Below are 19,576 nucleotides of genomic sequence, written 5' to 3'. Positions count from 1 at the left end.
AAAAAGATCATGAGATCTTAAGTAGCAGATTAATAATAGACTGGAATTAGGAGCTCGCTACTCTTCCACCCAAAGGATAATGATAGTGACCGTGGTGACACCTCTATTGGTAACAACTCTATTACTAGAAACCACCTATGTGGTGTACAATAAAGAGTTCACTTTCCAAGCCCCAACCAATTACCTTTACAAAGGTCTCCTTGCTAAGTTCATTCTTGACTAGTGTCTCATAATTTGGATTTTTAGGAATGATTCCACCACTGCTTAATTGAAAAGGGCAATTAATTGTTCTTGAAATATTTGTTACAAAATAGGACTTCTGTTGAATATCTGCTTTTTTCCCCTTGGGAATCTGAAATACTGGCACTGTGATTAAACCTGTTAAGTTGAAGGCTCCTTTGTGCAGGTTGAGTTAAGCTTTCGTGCTGGATAGTATTTCACAGATACTGCATAGACATCATTGGAAGAATTAACCTTGTCCTATATGACTGACCTTTTTGGGAGAAGTATCCTGTAGCTTCTGCCTGGTTTCCTCTAGATTTTACTAATAAGTCATTTTCTGTGTCAATTCTTTATATTCTTTCTGTAACAAATCAGTTTTTTTTTTGTCCCCACCCCCCAACAAATCAGTTTTAAGAACAGCTCTAAGCTTATTCATGGGGGTGCTTCTAACCTACCACTCAGCCTGAGGGAACTGGCAAACTGAGGGTTGTCTTGGAGACCCATTGCTGGAGAAATGTCTTTACAGGAGTAAATGACTTTGTAAAGGGAGGAACTCTTGATAGAATTGAATGATGTCAGCATTTGATAAATATGGATCAAAGTACAAGAACAGCAGAATTGGCTTGATACTGCTAGATTATTGATGGTCAGTAGAAGAGTAATTTGAGAGCTATTAGCAATCAGGCTGAAATATGAGACATGGGGAGTTTATAAAGAGGCTGTCTGCTGCTCAATGATAAGGCTGAAACTGGTTTTTTTCAGGCTAACATCAATCATATGAGAGCTTAGGGAACTTGAGTTATTTCACTATATTGTAAAAGTTGGGGGAACATGGTACAGAAAACCCAGAACCCTGGAAAATGGCACAACAGTTCAAGATGCATGCCTGGTGAGAAGGTTGATTCTGCATCCCATACTGCAACCTCTGTTCTTTGAGAGTAACCCACTTTTCTGTAGTAAAACTTACCTTTACCATGCCAGCAGAGCCTGATTCCTCCCCCTTCATTCTTGCCTCTCAAATAAATAGTCGCCCCTATCACTATCTTGGGTGCCAGGCTTGTGATTAAGATAAATCCTAGCAAAGCCTTGCTATTGATGTCCCAGGTTTGATAAGCAACTGGGCACCAAAAATGTAAGAATTAACATATACTGTCAGACAGCAAGAGAATACTTGAGTTATTTTGAGTGATGAATTAACTCCAGTAAAAAAAATAATAAAGTGTACACAGAAAGACGCTTTTTTACACACAAAAATGTGACTAACAAGGGAGATGCAATTAAAACAATGATGAGGGGCCAGAGAGATACAATGATAGGGTATTTAATTCCTTTGCACACAGCCAACCCAGGACAGACGGTGGTTCGATTCCCAGCATCCCATATGGTCCCTCGAGCCTGCCAGGAGTGATTTCTGAGTGCAGAGCCAGGAGTATCCCCTGAGCTGGGTGTGGCCCAAAACAAACAAACACACAAACAAACAAAAAGCAATGAGAAACCACCTGATCACAGAGACTATACAAAAAGAACAAAAACAACCAGTGCTAAATGGATGCCAGGAGAAAGGGACTTTCACTGCTGATGGGAATGTCAACTGTCTAGCCTTCCTGGAAAATATAGGCATTCTTAAAACTTTAATTATAGAAGTTCCATTTGACCCAGTACTCCCACTTGGGATAAAACCCAAGAACAAAATGAAGAAAATTAATTTTCACCCCTATGGTCCTTACAGCTCTATCCACAATAGCTAAATTTAGAATTAAGCTAAGTTTCCAAGGGCAGTTGACTGGATAAATTATGGTATATATACAAAATGGAATGTTACTTTGCCATAAGAAAAGTCACAACACGAAATTTGTTTTTATTTTTGAAACTTTTTTATTTAAACATGTTGATTACATATATGATTGTGAATAGGTTTCAGTCATGTAAAGAACACCCCCTTCACCAGTGCAATATTTCCACCACCAATGTCCCAAATCTCCCTCCATCCCACCCCACCCCCACCTGTACTCTAGACAGGCTTTCCAGTTCCCTCATTCATTCACATGATTATGGTAGTTCTCTGTGTAGTTATTTCTATAACTGCACTCACCACTCCTTGTGGTGAGCTTCATGAAGTGAGCTGGAAGTTCCAGCCCTCTCATTGTCTCTGAGGATTGTTGCAAAAATGACATTTTTCTTAAAACCCATAAATGAGTGAGACTATTCTGCGTCTCTTTCTCTCTCTCTGTCTCTCTCTGTCTCTGTCTCTGTCTCTCTCTCTCTCTCTCTCTCTCTCTCTCTCTCTCTCTCTCTCCCTCCCTCTGACTTATTTCACTCAGTATGATAGATTCCATGTACATCATATATAGGAAAATTTCATGACTTCATCTCTCCTGACGGCTGCATAATATTCCATTGTGTATATGTACCATAGTTTCTTTAGCCATTAGTCTACAACACGAAATTTGTTATCACATGGGTGGACTACCATGTGAGTAAAGTTAGGAGACTAACAGTATTATCTCATGCAGGACATAAACAAATTGGTAGAATAAGGAATACTCAAAGATAATGGAAACAAAGAGCATGAAAACTGATATTTAGTAAGAAACATGCTACTTGAGAGGATTGGGGGATAGGACAGGGATTAGGTAATGTCTCTAGTGGAGGGAAGTAATCAGTAGGATAAGGTGATGCTGAAAGGTTATGTATGAAATCCTACCAGCAACTACTGTAAAGTACAGTGCAAAAGCTTTTTAAAAAAGGCAAGAACCAAAAAAAAAAACACATGGAAGCAAATTGATGGGTGGGAGTTAAGTGGGTGTAGGTGTGTGGGACATTGGTGGAGGGAAGTGGACACTGGTGAAGGGACCAGTGTTAAAAAAAATAGTATGCCCTGAGAATCCCTGAGCACCAATAGGTGTGTATTTTCTTACTTTTGGGTTCATTTCTTCACCCACATATTCCTGCTTGGGTGTGTACTTAAACTATTTCATATTTTTGAAGAAGCCTATGTTTTCTCTAGCACATATCTCTTTCCCTCCTTTTATTTCCTGAATAAACTTGCATTACTTATAGAAAGGAAAAAACACACGAGTCCTATCAACTCCAGAAGTAACCTGAGATAATCCAAGTTTGTATCAGAGGAAACAGATGTCTAGGGAGGAATACAGACCAGAGAGTTGCGAATTCTCAATTTAGCTACAGTTAATATCTTGTGTGTGCCAACTAAAAATAGTCTCAAATATACCAAAAAAAATAAAGATTTCCATAAAACAAACGAAAAAACCCCTATCAGTGGAAAATTGTAGTAAAACTTAGAAAGAAGTCAAGAAAGAAGCAGAAGTTACAGGGTTTTTAAAAAGTCAATTAGAGAGGATTTTTTGTTGTAATATAAAGGCCTTTGCTTATTAGGAGAAAAATGCAAGGGAATATAAGGACAAACAGCTTTATTGAATGAAAAAAGACGAATAAAAAAACAATTCTGTCTTTTGGTAAGATATACTGCAATTTTTATAATTAACAGTTGGGGGCACCAGATTCCAAAAGTGTTATTCTACTGCTAGAAAATCTTATCACTTCTTCAGCGTCACAGGAAATTATTAGAGCCAGGACTCAAATTCCTCTCTTGACTATTTTTTTAAACTTATACTTTAGAAACTATGGGTACAATAAAGTTAAATTTTGTAAAATTAATGTATAAAGTTATAGCACACTACTGCCACTGAATGACCCTCATGACCATACCACATAACTAATTTTTCTTCCCCTCCTGATTCTACTTAAATGGGACAATTCATAAAGGGAAAGGGGATATGTAATTAAAATGTTTTCTGGCTTTTCAGTTTTCTTCTCTCCCTCTATTATTTTATTCTTAATAGTGCAGATTTTTTTTTTTTTTTTTTTTGGTTTTTGGGCCACACCCGTTTGACACTCAAGGGTTACTCCTGGCTATGTGGTCAGAAATCGCCCCTGGCTTGGGGGGACCATATGTGACGCCGGGAGATCGAACCGCGGTCCATCCTACGCTAGCTAGCGCTTCTAAGGCAGGCCTTACCTCTAGCGCCACCTTCCTGGCTCCAATAGTGCAGAATTTTATGGAGCTTGCGATTTATACATGTTGGTGCTTTAACTTTTGTTTGAGGGACTGACGAGTACAAAGTTCTGGAGGACATGCATATGAGACCTGGATTTGACCATGTTACATGGTTTCCCAAACCCCACCAGGAGTGACTCACTGAGCACTTCACTGGGAGTAGCCCCTAAGCACTGTAGGTATGGCCCAAAGCCAAAATGTCTTATTGAACTGATTTGAATTACACTAGAAAATCGTTCCCTAATTTTAATGTAAGAACTTGTTCATTTAAGAATGAAATGATTCCTATAGTTATGTGTTAGTGCTGACTAGAACTAGGAAGATAAAGGGCTCAAAATTCAAATGTCATAAATCATAAATTTCAAAACCTTTTTCACAAACCCCACATTGTTATGCAGACCCACAGTTTAAGAAGTCAGGTTCTTAAAATTTAAGCTAGCTACGACACTTTCTTGCCTTACACTTATCCACCAGATACACTTACAATGACCATTTTGTTTTATTGTGCTTTTGGAGCATTGCTACAACATGTTTTACTCACGGATATGCATGTGGGAAGTTCAAACCAAGGGACTCCATGCTTATAGTTGCTGGGCACTGCTCCTTGCATCCTTCTGTGGTCAGGAAAAGGGAGCAGGAAAGAGCCCCCAGTGAACTGGCATTGGAATTGATACCTTTAGGAAGTGGAGAACATATCATGGGGATGAAACCCTGAAAGGAAAGTTAGTGCCCTTATCAGAGACACTCTAAAGGGCTCTTTGCTCACTTTGTTTATTGCCTGGGGTGGAATCCATCTCTCCTTACCCACTTTCTACTACGTGAAGTTGTGTGTAGATCGGAAAGCAGGCTATATAGGAGCTGTCTTCTCAGATAGTCTCCCAGAGGAAGATGTGTATCATTTTTAGGGACATGGCTGTCTTCTTAAAAAGTCTCTCAGAGGAAGATGTGTAGCATTTTTAGGGAGATGGTGATATGTTTTTAAGGTTTACTTAGAAGTTCAGATCAAATAAATTGAAAATATAAAATTGTGAAATACTTAATTTTATATTTGATGTACTAAATGTTTGTTAAATGATTGGTGGCCCCAAAATCATGAGTTTTGCTAAGCTTCAGCCTCTACAGAAAAATGTCATAAATATCCCTAAGTATTGTTTGGGGTGTGATGCTTTGTTGTATAGATATTTGAGTTTTGTAAATGCCAAGAGATGGCAGTGGTGAGCATCATGAACAAAAGATGGGAAAGATCCATGGTTGAGAAGAGGAGAGGCTGTAGAACCTGCATTGGCCACTTGCACAGCAAGTGCAGCTAAATCAGCTGCGGCCCCTCACATTAATTATAATGTGACCCAGTGGCTACCACTCTGATCTATGATTAAATAAGAGTGATAATACTCTCTTTGACGAGAAGATCCTGCATTTTTTAAATTATGTTCCTTTTTTCTTATTCTTTTCTTTTGTGGTTTTTGGGTCACACCCAGCAGTGCTCAGGGGCCACTCCTGGCTCTGTGCTCAGAAATCGCTCCTGGCAGGTTCAGGGGACCATATGGGATGATGGAATTCGAACCACTGTCCTTCTATGCTATCTCTCTGGCCCCTTAATTATGTTTCTTGACACTAAAACTTTTAACCAGGCAGAAACTATGTTTTAAAAAATTTTGATTGTATTTTATTTATTTTACTTTTTAGGAGACTAAAATAGAATCCAGAGATTCATGATACATCTTTTATAAGTATAATGATGGAAAATATTATATAAATGGATATATATTCTAGTAACATAGAAATAGGATCAATTTTCGTGGCCATACCCATTAAGGCTCAGAGATTGCATTAGGAATCACTCCTGGTGCTGCTAGTGCTTAGGGGGGACCATATGGGATGCTAGGGATTAAACCAGGGTAAACAGTATGAAAGGCACAAATGTTGCATGATATCTCTGGCCCCAAATAAGATCAATTTAAAAAGAACCAAGTAAACAGAGTTTAGAAAACTCTTCTTTCACACTTAAACAATTACATATATTTTTCAAAGTTGAGTAACTTCTTCAAAAAGACATTCCTAGTAGTCTAAATATTTCTTGGATGGTCAATTTAATGATGACAAATTTATTTTTATCTGAAAAGCTCTTTATTCCTCCAAATATGAGTGATAACCTGTCAGGGTAGCATATTCTTGTTTTGAATTAGTATCCATTCAGCACTTTTTTTTATATATGCTTCCTTCAAAATATGTAATTTCTGTGGAGAATTTGTTGATGATCTTATAAAAGTTTTATTTGATTTGCCTTTCTCTTAGAAATCTATCTTTGGGGACTGGAATGATAGTACAATGAGTAGGGCACTTGCCTTGCAAACAGCCGGCATAAGTTCAATTCCTGGCATTCCATATGGTTCCCAGAGCACCACCAGGAGTGATTCCTGAATGTAGAGCCAAGACCAATCCTTGAACATCACTGAGCATGGCTTTAAAATTAAACAAATATATATATTTCCAATTTAATTTTATTACGTCGTGTGTGTCTGTGTGCATGTGTGGGTCTCTGTGTGTCTAGTCTTTGGGCTCCCAAGATCTGATTGATTATCTTGGTGCTCCTTTCTTGGCTTGGGAAACTCCTCAGCTATTATTTTTTTCGAATTGAAAGTTTACCTTTCTGTCCCCACCCAACTAGTGTGGGGCCAATTCCTGCCGTGTGATCGCACACCCATAGACATTATAAAGGACTGCTGCCCTGCTCCTGCTTCTCTCTCTCTCTCTCTCTCTCTCTCTCTCTCTCTCTCTCTCTCTCTCTCTCTCTCTCTCTCTCTCTCTCTCTCTCTCTCTCTCTCTCTCTCTCTCTCTCTCTCTCTCTCTCTCTCTTTCTTTCTTTTTGGTTTTTGGCCACACCCGGCGGTGCTCAGGGGTTACTCCTGGCTGTCTGCTCAGAAATAGCTCCTGGCAGGCACGGGGGACCATATGGGACACCTGGATTCGAACCAACCACCTTTGGTCCTGGATCGGCTGCTTGCAAGGCAAACGCCACTGTGCTATCTCTCCGGGGCCTCGCGCTTATCTCTTAACCCCTGTACTCCACTTCTCCACATTGTATAAAGCAATCTACAACCTTAACAATGGGGAAATTTTGCAGTGCAACCCCATGTTTAAAGAATCAAAATGGCTGCTCTAATAATACAAAAAGTACCAAACAGTTAGGTATCCTCTCAAATAAGATGTTTAGAGTAGAATCATGGAAGATGTTCAGGGAGCTCAAAAAAAGCATCAATAGACTTGAATGGAGCACAAATAAGCATCAAGAGGATTTGACGATTGAAGTTAGAAATTTTCACACTGAAATAACAGGTTAGAAAAACTTGGCTTATGAATCGAAAACCTCAATGGAAAACCTCTCCACTGGAGTAATGGCAGCTGCAAACGGGGTCAGTGAATCAGAGGATGAGATGCAGAACAACTCCATACAACAGAAGAGATTTGAAGAGAACTTTAAAGCAAATGATCAAACAATGTCTAAACTACTCAAAGAATGTGAACCAATGAAAATAGAAGTCTTTGAGAAACTCAACAGCAACAACATAGGAATCAATGAAGTCCCAAAAACCCAGAACAAGAATAATAAGAGGAGTTGGAGGAAGAGTGAGAACAGGAAGAGGAGGAAGAAGAATTTTAAGAAAAATAAGGCAAAGAAGAAGAGTAAGAAAAATAAGGCAAAGAAGAGTAAGAATAAGGCGAAGAGGAGTAGAATAATATTGTGAAAAATAGTAAGAAGAAGAGGGGGAAGATGAAAGGGATTCATCCTTCTGAAAAGGAAGAGGAGGAAGGAGAGTAAAAAGAGGGCAAAAAATAGTAAGAAAAGAAAAAAGAGGATGAAGAAGAGTAGGAGGAAGAAGAAAAAGAAAAAGAAAAAAGAGGAGAAAGGGGAAGAAGGAAAAGAAGAGAAGAAAAAAGACAAGAGGAAGAAGGGAAAGAAGAAGAGGAAGAAAATAAAGAGGATAAAGAAAAGGAGGAAGAACTAGAAGAGGAGGAAGAAAAGAAAGAAGAGGAGGAGGAAGAAGAATAAGAGAAAGAAGAAGAGTCTCCAGCCATACCACCCTGAATGTGTCCAATCTCTCTGACCTCAGAAAGAGGAAGAAGAAAAAAAGAGGAAAAAAAGAAGAAAATGGATTCAAGATTCAGTTTTAATTTCTTTTCTTATAATAGTGTTTTTGTATAAACATCATGATTATAACATGTTTGTCGTTGTGTTTCAGTTAAAAATTTTTTTTAAAACAAAACAAAACAAAACAAAAAAAGGGCCCAGAGAGATAGCACAGCGGTGTTTGCCTTGCAAGCAGCCGATCCAGGACCAAAGGTTGTTGGTTCGAATCCCGGTGTCCCATATGGTCCCCCGTGCCTGCCAGGAGCTATTTCTGAGCAGACAGCCAGGAGAAACCCCTGAGCACCGCCGGGTGTGGCCAAGAAAACCCCCAAAAAAAACAAAAACAAAAAAAAAATTTTAAAAAGTGCAAAAAAAAAATGTTTACCTTTCTAAAACTTAGGATGTAAACATTATACCTCTTAGTGCTGTCCCATATAGCTTACAGGTTATTTCCATTGCTTTTAATTCTAATGTTTACCGTTTTTTTCCACTTTACCTTTAAACTTACTGATTCAATTTGTGTTTGGGGTGGACACACCCAGCGGCACTCAGAGGTTACTTCTGGCTCTGCGCTCAGTAATCACTTCTGGCAGGCTCAGGGGACCATATGGTATGATGGAGATCGAACCTGGGTCAGCCATGTGCAAGGCAAATGCCCTACCTGCTGTGCTATCACTCTAGCCCCCTGATTCAATTTTCAACTTTTTCCATTCTTCTGTTTAGCCCCTCTGTTGTATTTCTTTAGTTCAGCTACCATATGATTTTACTTTGTGATTTCTAAATATTTGGACTTTCCTCAGACTTAAATACTCTCTTGAAGTTCTTTCACATTTCCTCATTTTAGTTAGCACCATAAAACTACTACTTTAGTCTTTAAGTAGCTTACATAATTACATATTATTAGTTCTTTCTAGGCAACTGTCCTGATTACTCAGTGAGGGTAAGTGGCTCCATCTCCCCACAAAGTCTGGTGAGGAGCTGGAATCTGTGTTCTAGTGTACAATGACAGGGAATTCACAAAGTGCTTCTCAGTTGTGGCTTTGAGGCTGGCTTGGGAATGATTGGAGTTTCGGGTTCAAGTGTCTTATTTCAGCAGTAGAACTCAACAAGGGTTGAGGATCATGAGTGCCCAGAGGTACCTCTATATTAAGTTCAAGTGAGCCTGGGCAGCAATTGGGCTAAACAATGTTCAGGCATAGCTTTATGCAAGTTTGAGAGATCCTAGAAACTAGGGACTAAAGTTATTTGTGCCCAGTTTCCTTGATGGCCAAGCTTAAGTGGATGTGGATGGCATTTAGGGGTTAAGGTTAAGGCATCAGTACCTGTCAACTGCAGGTTGCAACATTTATGCCACGTAGGAGGCTGGACTCGTGATAGTGGATATAAAGAGACTGGGGTCTCAATTTGTTTCTGGCAGAGCATATCATCTGGGCCACTAGGCCATAGGCCACCATGTGAGTAGAGTGGTTGACCCTCTGGTTAACTGGATTTGTTTTGGGAGCATCATTGAATGCTTTCTGTCCTGTAGGCTGCTAGGAGTCTGATGTGTATGGGCTTCCTGTCTTCCTTGTATAAGAAGCATTCTCATTCCCCACCTAGCTTAGCTCTCTGCTAGACCTATGCGGTTTCCTTGGGATTTGTTCATTACTGTGGAGATTTAGATCCAATAAAGCATTTACCAGTACTGCCATGTGCCAGCCTCTTAGATCTGTCTATACACTCTAGTTTCTTGCCTCCTCCTGTAATGATCTTGTTTTGTGGAAGACATTGATTTGATCCCTAGTACCAAATGGTCTCACATGGTCCCCCAAGCACTGGCAAGCATAGCTAATGAGGTTCTTGAGAACCATGAGGGTGACGCTTGTAATCCCCAGCACCAGAGTACCTAAATAGTACTGAACCACCAGTTCAAATGGCCAAGAATCATTGGTGGGGATCTCATACCTCCTGAGCACTTCTTGGGAGACCCAGACTTAGAAAATAATATAGAAAAATATGTGGCTAATCATAGAGTGAAGGAAAGGATTGCAAATAGGTTGTGGGAGGCCGAAACAATAGTACAGTGGGTAGGGTTTTTGCCTTGCATGTAGCTGACCTATGTTTGATCCCTGGTATCCCATATGATCCCATAAACCTGCCAGGAGTGATTCCTGAGTATTGAGCCAATAGTAACTCCTTAACTTGCTGAATGCTACCCAACCCCCCCAAAAAATAGGTGGAATCATCCTAAAGGCAGAATAGATAATAAAAATTCAACTGAATACATTTAAAGACTTTCTTAAGAAAATGTAATTTACCAATCTGAATACAGTTTTTAAAATCTAGATATATTTTCATAGGAATAACATGGTTTCTGGTTGCCTCTCTCCCTTCCCAATTATATAATAGGTGGTTTCATGAAGCAATGCTACCAGACAATAATAGAACAGATTATTCCAATGCCTGCAGCAAGAGAATAATCTTAAAGGGAGAGAAAAAAAACCCAACAATCTTCTACAGCGTTGTAAAACTAATTAAACCCGAGGAAAATTAATACAAAGAAAATAAAAAGCAGCTTCAAACAAAATAATATTAATGCAAAACTCCTAAGTGAAATGTTCTCAATGTGAACACAACAGCACTTTGACTTCTATACCATGATCAAATGCTTGATATCTGAATACTAATTATATGTCTAATATTATGGCTTGATATAGAAAGGGCTCCTAGAAGAAAATTGTTTTGTTACACCTATCCTTTCTTTACTAGAAAAAATGAATAGTTGCTTTCATATACCTCAACATAGTTTATCGATAACCCAAACAAGCATTGTGCTTAGCAGGAAGATACTGGAAGCATTTAATTATATGTATGTAAATATTATTAACATTGTTCCACCAGACATTATTATATGTATTAAAAAATATAAAGTATTTTTATATTTGTATGTGGGAGCCTTATTATATGGTTCTCAAAAAACTGCTGGGCATGAACCCCTAGCACAGCTGGGTATGTCCCAAAACAAAACAAAAATACAGAAACCATTTGAATCACCCAAAAGTTATTACAGAGATTTAGTTTTTTACCACAGTGTGGTACTGCTTTAAAGGTTTTTACATGTACCAACCCTTGTAATGTTTATAAACCCATGAGACTACAAATGAAGTACTTTATCTTCTATTTGTTCTGTCTTTTTGTTTTGGGGTCACACCTGGCAATGCTCAGGAGTTCCTCCAGAATCACTTCTGGTGGTGCTTGGGAGACCATACAGGATGTTGGGGATCCAACCTGCATGGGTCATCTGTATGCAAGGCAAACACCTTACCCACTGTACTATCTATTCAGTCTTACTCTCCCCCCCCCCAAATTATCTCCATTTGTAGGTAAGGAAACCTGGAGAGAGGCAAAGTAATTCTTGATTATACAAGTAGAGCAGAATTTAAACTTAACCAAGCAGTCTAGTTCTCAAATTCATGCTGTTTAAAAAAGTCCATTAGACCTTCCTGGCATTGATAGATAGCACAAAGGGATGAGGCCACAGTAATATAGCAATAATATGAAAATAAATAGTTTTATAACAATCTTAAAGGGGGAGTACATATAAGGGCATTTAAATACCTCAAAAGAATGTAAAGGAAGGTTGAGTGAAGCAGAAGGCAGCTAAGTGACGAGAGTGCTTGTCCTGGAGTTTGAATCTATGGAGGGTGACCGCTGGGCTCTCACAGATGCTGCATGTAACCCCAGCAACTCTGTGCTGTTGCCTCTGGCCAGCTGCACTGCTACCAAGTATGAGGGAGCACAGTAGCTAAAGGAGTGCAGCCCCAGCAACCATGTGTGTGAATGCTGTAATTCCCAATGAGCATCTCAACCTGCCGGGAACCCGCTGGCTGGTACAATAAAATGTACAAACACTGTAACTGTGTGCAAGACCCAGTCAAAACGGCATAAACGGGGAAAGAGCCTGAACATATGGAACAAAATATGAACACATATTTTGTTAATGTACAATTGACTAAAAAAACTAGAAAAAAAATGAATGGGAGATGAGGCATAGTCCAGGTAGTACAGATATAGGCACATACCACAAAGCAATATTCTGGCCAATGACCGTCCCACATCTCTGATAAATGGCCCAGTAGTTGGCTACATAACCCTGATGTATTTGTAAGCACATTTGGCCTTTTACATGACAGTTACCCCAAAACAAATTTTTCAGAAAATATCCTTATTTTCAGAGAACTGAATCATTATGAGAAGGTATGGGTAATTTTTGAACATGAGAGGGACTTGACAAATTCAGAGAGAATGGCAGAGATCAGCTGAGAGGGAGAAGTTGAAGATTAGGCAAAAGGAAATAAGCGAACAACTGAGAAAAGGGGAGGACAATGGGAATGAAGTCACAGTGAAGATTTGAAACTTTCCATTCACCCATGAGTGTTACACGAGGAAAGGGCATGTTTGAGGTTTTATGTTTTGTTTTGTTTTGATTTTAGTTATTAAGGTTAAATAAGTGACATGATTCAAGTAAAGACAGGGTATGAAGAGGGGCATTGCTTTGGAACAGTTGCTGAGGGGATGGAGGAAAGAGGCGAAGTGGAATTGTTGAAAAGGGGTTCCTGGTAGACCTTCCCCAATGTGAACAGTTGCACAAAGTTCTGATGTGAGGGATGTGGAGATGATTGTGGATTTATGCTGTAACCTTAAGATTTTGGGTTCTTGGAAAGAATGGGTTGTTTGGAAATGCTGTTTTAAAAGTTCATGTGAAGGTTCAGGGAAAACAAAGAGAAGTGATGGGATTATTCAGTGCATAAGTAGGAGGAAGAGCCAGGAATGGGGGTGGGGGTGGGTGATTTTAAGCAGAATTAGAAACACCAAGATATCAGATCTGGAGTTCTTACTGACACCAAGAGTATGAATATGTGCAAGATTAGTTTAATGGCGAAGTCACTGCAGTAGAACGGAAAGAGGAAACTGCAATCTTTGCCTCCTGGTAGGATTTGTAACAGTTGGGAACAGGACTAAGAATTTCTTATCTTATGCATTCATATTGCAGAACACTAAAAATCTTATCCTTCAGTTTTAGGCTTGGCAGTGGAAGATTTATCAGACCTTTGCATTGAGTAATCCCAGTCTACAAGGTGAGTACAGGAGGAGTAAGTGCTATTCCCAAAGACCTGCTCTCTCCTTCTGTCATAAAGAAATATAACAAAGCCCGCTCCATTGTAAAGCAGGATAATCTTCAAGTCTATTCTTATTGCTTAACAAAATTAAATTTACACTATTTTGAGGGCTCAAGGATTGGTCTACAGTAACAAGCTCAGAAAGCCACTTGTAAGAAGTCAGACATTGACATAGCAATGAACTTTCCCAATTTTTTGCTACACCCATATTTGCTCAGATCTTACTTCTGGTTGTGTGCTCAGGGATGACTGTAGCAGGACTCAGAGGGCCTCATGTGGTACCTGGAGTCGAACCCAGTCCCAATTCCCAACCAGAGAGTACAACCATGCAACCCAAACCGTTATCCAGGATCCACCCCCCACTCCCTACTTCAGTTTCCACTCTTCTGCAGTCTTTGTATCCCTGGTAAAATGCAAGTGGTAGCTGACTCCCCCTTCTAGAGCAAGTGCCAGATCACATTTGCTTGTTTCTATTTGTTTGGCCTTCATTAATTTCCTAGTATTTCTCTGTTGTTGTGAGGTAGATCAGAATTTGTTGCTAAGACCCAGCTGACTCTAAGCCACTTATCATTTTTGGAGGCTGGGTAGGTAGCACATATTTCTACCATCCAGCAAACAGGGCCCCAATGATAAGTGGAGGCACCATGATTTGGCATAGTTTATTACAATCAGTTTACATATAAAACCATGTAAACTTAACAAGAAAAATGGTTTACCTTTACACAATAGTTGGCCAGGACTTTTCAGCACCCTAGCTAGCTATTTTAGTATTTGTACTTTTCACAGAAAGTCATAATCATACAAACAGAATTATAACATTTTTTTCTAGCCAAAGGATCTTTTTTGGTCCACATTTTTTATTCAAACACCTTCCTCTTTGGCAACGAGGTTAAATCTCCTATAGTGAATTCACAAAGCAACTAGATAAAAACCACAGGGCATGAGGTACAGTTGAGATCTGGGCTACTTTGGAATTATAGATACATACTTGATGGGGAAAATGGTTGCCTACAAAATAAATCACAGCCATGTCAGTAGAAAAGCCCTGTATAGATTAGAGCTGGCTCATTTTTCTCTTTTCCTTTTGTTTTTGTTTTTCGTTTGTTTGTTTTGGGGCCACATCTAGCAGCGCTCAGGAGTTACTCTTCCTGGAAGGTTTGGGGGACTAGATGGGATGCTGGGGATTGAACCCGGGATAGCTAAGCTATCTCTCTCACTTTTCTAAGAACACACTTCAAGTAACTTTTTGTGTGTTTCAGAGCATACTGTGCTATTTCTGGAAAATCATGAAAGTGTGGGCATCGACCTCTGCAATATTTTTTTAAATCCAAGGTTTAAAAACCTCTGGCAAAGGAATTCAGTGTGTGATTGCTGTGGCCCCTTCATTCGGATTGTAGGAAGAGCAGTTTGGGTAGCTGCGAGTTTTAGCTGTTGATAGAAGGTAAGGAGTAGAGGAAGCCAGGTACTCCAGGCTGAAGGTAGCCAAACAGCCAATAGGAAGCCCAGCTCATCCCAGTATGTTCATATTTCAAGTAATTTCATTTCTTCCAGAAGAAGAATGTTAACAATGCTTTATAACTCTCGTTATCAAGGGTGAGGAAATGAGCCATAATAACAATAAGATTAGGTTTAAACCTAATCAGATAAAAATATATTTTAAAAGTGAATATTCTATTATAAATTTTTTTTGCAACAGCCATATTCTCCCATGTAGCTTCAGTATAGAACTAAAATCTGATAAAGTAAATGTAAGTTACTTTAATTCTTGCTAAATACAACTCTATACGGATTGCACATCTTACACCAAAGCAGCTCAGTGTCACAGTCAGAGGAATGAAAATGCCATCTGAAAAAATCTTCATTGTATTAGCCCAGTGAAAACCAACACTCTTGCCTTAAAGGGTCAGAATAAAACCAGCTGCATGATTTTGTAAACAGTGTGGAGGGTGGTCCCCTATCTCTGGGATACCACAACAGGATCCCATTGAAACACACACATAGACACACACAGTAACATAACACAAACACACACACAGACACCCACCCCATCAACACACACACACACATGTCCCACTCTCTCAATTAGGTACTGAGTACCTAATGCTCAGTGCCACAGCAGGTTTCTTTCATATTGTGTTCACAAGAGAGCTGTCATGGCTGTCTGGTTGAGGGGTTTGAGACAGTCTCCGGGAGCTGAGTAAGCACTGTCTGTCCTGGGGTTATCCAGCTGTGGCTTCAGATAGTCGGGGTTGGCCGGTGCTGTGCCGCTGGCTTTGGGCTTATCATAGCCAGGGGTGCCCCGTGCTGGTGCCGGGCTGGGGGGCGTCTGATAGCCCCCGCCGGCAGACAGTGAGTGTTTGTGCAACGGCCGAGGCCCAGGCACGCGGTAACCATCAGGGGATGAGAAGGTGTGTGCACGGGCCAGGTGTCGCTCCACGATGGGTGTGGCATACTCCGGCTCGGGGTTGGCCAAGGGCAAAGCATACTCGTGGCGGCCCGGCAGGGGGCAGTCATAGTGGCCCTGGCTGCTCCCTGCGAGGATGTCCACCTCGGTGTCCATCGGCCGGAAGGTAGAGCCCTTCCTGGTGACTGTCCCAGTGCCAATCATGAGAGGCTGCTGGTAATCTGAAATGAAAAGGGCAAGAGGACACCGCTGTCTGTGTATCACAATGGAACAATGGAGGTAGGAGCTGTGCTGAGCCCACTAAGCCAAGTACCTCCCTCTCCCTCCAGTGTCCATAGGGCTTCAAAGGGTTCCGGGGAAGGTAGAAACCATGTCTGACTAACTCAAGTGAAAGGAGGATCTAATATATTAAGGTGCCAATGAGTTAAATCCGCAAAAGAAAGTAAATGTTGCTATTATTCCATTTTACAGGTGGGAAACTAAAATAAGAGATTGAGCCGGGTTTCCAAGAGCACATAGAATATCCGTCAAGCAGGGTCAGAATTCAAACACCCACCCCTACTGCATGCTGTTTGGGCTGTTTGTGAAGATGAGAAATGCTGACTGCCTTGCCAGAGAGTTTGGTTGTAGCCTGTACAAACCTCCAAATCATTACCAATATTCTGGGGTCTGAGAGAAGAGGGGAGCCAAGGACATTTCCCAGGCATTAAGCCTGGAAGACAGGAGTACACAGTGGGGAAGGAATGCATAGGGCTAGTGTGAGGAGAGGACAAAGGGCTCCATTGTGGATTCCAGAGGAACTTGACACCGGGAGGGCAGATATGCAAAGGAAGGTCTTGAGGAGCCCTGGAGTGGTGGAGACTGTAGGGGAGAGACAAGGAGTGACAGGGAGCCCAAGAGGAATCAAGAGAGAGGAAGGAGTGAGGGAAATCAAAGAGGGCAGTCAAAGACTTCAGTCAAGGACTTCTTTGCTTTATTTCTTTGCTTTTCTCCCCAGCTAGAGTTGCTACTCAGGCAGCAAGGAACAAGAAGTGTGGTGGGAGAAATGCTCTTTTCTGCTCTTAAAGTGGCTCAAGTGACTCTTCTGAACTTGTGCTTCACCAGGTCTGGCCTTGCCCGTCCCAGCTCTGCCCTACTGTCCTTTCCCTCCTCCCTTATCTATCCATGGTCAGGGAATCATTATCCAGCACCAGAGGAATCATTTATTTCCAGAGGGCTCCAGAATTTGGGACCGGAGAGATAGCATGGAGGTAGGGCATTTGCCTTGCATGCAGAAGGATGGTGGTTTGAATCCCGGCATCCCATATGGTTCCCCGAGCCTGCCAGGAGCAATTTCTGAGCACTGAGCACTGCCGAGTGTAACCCAAAAACAAACAAAAAAAAATTAGAGCTTTGTGATTGTATGTCTTTGACATTTTTGTAATGGGGAACTAATGTGGATGCTACTGTTCAGTAACAGAGTCTGCAAGAGGCTACAAATCCCAGGACCTTCCCCACAATGCCAAGCATAATCCTGCACACCGTGGCTTTGAGCCCTCAAATGCACAATGCCAGGAACACTATAAAGTCACATGTGTGTTTGTGTGTATGCGGAGGCGGGGGGGGGGGGGAGAGTGTGTGTGAGCCCTGAACACTGTGATAATAATGACAAAGAAAAGAAAAATTAGGGCCGGAGAGATAGCAGAAAGACAATGGTTCGAATCCCGGCATCCCATATGGTCCCCTGAGCCTGCCTGGAGTGATTTCTGAGCATAAAGCCAGGAGTGACCCCTGAGTGCTGCCGGGTGTGACCCAAAACCACACACAAAAAAATAAAAAAATTTAAAGATTTTAGAGTCTGGGGAATAGGTTGGCAGACGAATTAAAGTGTTAAAAACTTAAAAAAAATTTAAAGATTTTAGTCCTTGCGAATTATTGTTTGTTGATTGGCAATTCTCAGTGCCCAAAGCTTCCAGTGGGGTTTGGATCTGGCTCAAATGCATATCCTTTCCTTCTTCCAGATAGGTTGAGAATAGCATGACAGAGTCAGAGGCCATTCTAATAAAAGCCAAGCTCATTCACTGCTACTCTTTCCTACTATATTAATCAAACCTTTGTGCCAAAAGCAGATGACTCCACTACCCCACCTTTTGCCCCATCAAACAACAAAGGTGAGAGGGAAGAAGGAAGCTTTTATATTTGAGTAGTGTTATAGAACCCTGCCATTGGGCTTCAGAGAAACAGCTCAGTGTCTATTTGTGACTCTGCAGGAAAAAAAATCTTCCACTTTTTTGACTGATTTCCTATCTTCATGGAGACAGCACAGCACACTCTACAGGGCATGACTCTTACCTGCCATGTCATTCGTGATGAGATCTAACTTTTGTGTCATCTCCTTTTCATTATTGTAGCTGATAGTAAATTCAGCTGACTGATGTCTGGCAAAAGGATATTTAATCTGTTTCCAGCAGTCTAGAATAAAGAACAGAAAACCCACTAATATCTCAGGAGCAAATGTCTATACTCTGCACATGAGTTAGGACAGGCTGCCTTGTGCTGACTTACGAGATTAGTGCAAAGCTGTAGTGAAGTGTCATGGAAGAAATTGCATGCTGAGTTCATTATCACAATACAAAGAACCTAGCCTTTTCTGCTACTCCTTAAAGTGTCTTAAATGCTCATATGGTTCCCAGGTCATCCCTAAGCTAGATCACCCAGGTATGCCTTCCAGAACCTTCATTATTTGGGCATTTGTGAACTTGTATCTGAACTTGTATCTCCACAGCTAACCAATTGTCACTATGGAGGAGGAGCCCTTAAGTAGTACCTGAGATGATGGAACAGCATTGCTATACTCTCTTTGCTTTGTGTACTAAGGACCTTTTCTCTGAACCTAAGCCCTGCCTGGCTCATTCAGACTGGAAAGTACAGTGGAATCTGAACAAATAGGGCTTTGTTAACTTCTCTTCAGTGACAGGAAGTGTGATGGCCTAAGTTCCAGGCCCCACACTCCCCCAAATTAATCCTGGCATATAATGAAATAAGGCTGAATAGAAGCAAACTGGCTTCTGAATTAATATTAAAAGATAGGATGCCAAAAATTCCTGCTTTTCTTTTTTAACTATTTAATTTTGGGCCACAACCTTGATTGTGCTTGCTTGCTTACTGATTGGTACTGGGGAAATCAGTCCCATATATATGAAACATATGCTTTTCATGAATATTTTGAAGATCTGATGAGATCCTCAAGATAGAATAAAACTGGAGATCAAATTTTTGACTAACCTGTTTTCTGAGTTTTAACTGATCCATAAGGATTTCCTTTCTTCTTCCTCCTATTGGAACAAAACATCCTACTGAAAAAAATTTTCAAATGGCAAGTACTATTTATTTACAAAACAGCAACATGGCATTGCCTATCTCTTCAAACTTAAAAAAAAAAACACAAATAAAAAACTAAGCCCAAGAGCTAGTACAGTGTTAAAGTGCTTGTGTGCACAAGGCCTACCGGTTCAAACCCTGGTACTGCAGATCCCTTAACCCCTAAACACAAAGCCAGAAATAAGCCCGGAGCAACACCAGGTGTGGCTCTTACTGCCTGGGTT

At 40.6% G+C, this 19,576-nt stretch overlaps 1 protein-coding gene across 1 annotated transcript in view; it reads right to left on the bottom strand.

The window, feature by feature from the left end:
* Window positions 1-15,459: 15,459 nt before the first annotated feature.
* Window positions 15,460-19,576, bottom strand: part of DCBLD1 (discoidin, CUB and LCCL domain containing 1) — an 80,677-nt gene continuing 76,560 nt past the window's right edge. The window contains exons 12-14 of the mRNA XM_049771357.1: window positions 19,257-19,306; window positions 18,324-18,443; window positions 15,460-16,213 (exon numbers count right to left, since the gene is read on the bottom strand). Of these exons, the coding sequence (XP_049627314.1) occupies window positions 15,726-16,213; window positions 18,324-18,443; window positions 19,257-19,306 (658 nt within the window). The 3' untranslated portion in view covers window positions 15,460-15,725. The remainder of the gene's footprint in view (window positions 16,214-18,323; window positions 18,444-19,256; window positions 19,307-19,576) is intronic.

This window comes from Suncus etruscus, chromosome 4, assembly GCF_024139225.1.
Source record: "Suncus etruscus isolate mSunEtr1 chromosome 4, mSunEtr1.pri.cur, whole genome shotgun sequence".
Classification (NCBI taxonomy): domain Eukaryota; kingdom Metazoa; phylum Chordata; class Mammalia; order Eulipotyphla; family Soricidae; genus Suncus; species Suncus etruscus.
The sequence above is the reverse complement of the archived record's forward strand: the minus strand, read 5'-3'. Positions and strand labels throughout refer to the sequence as shown.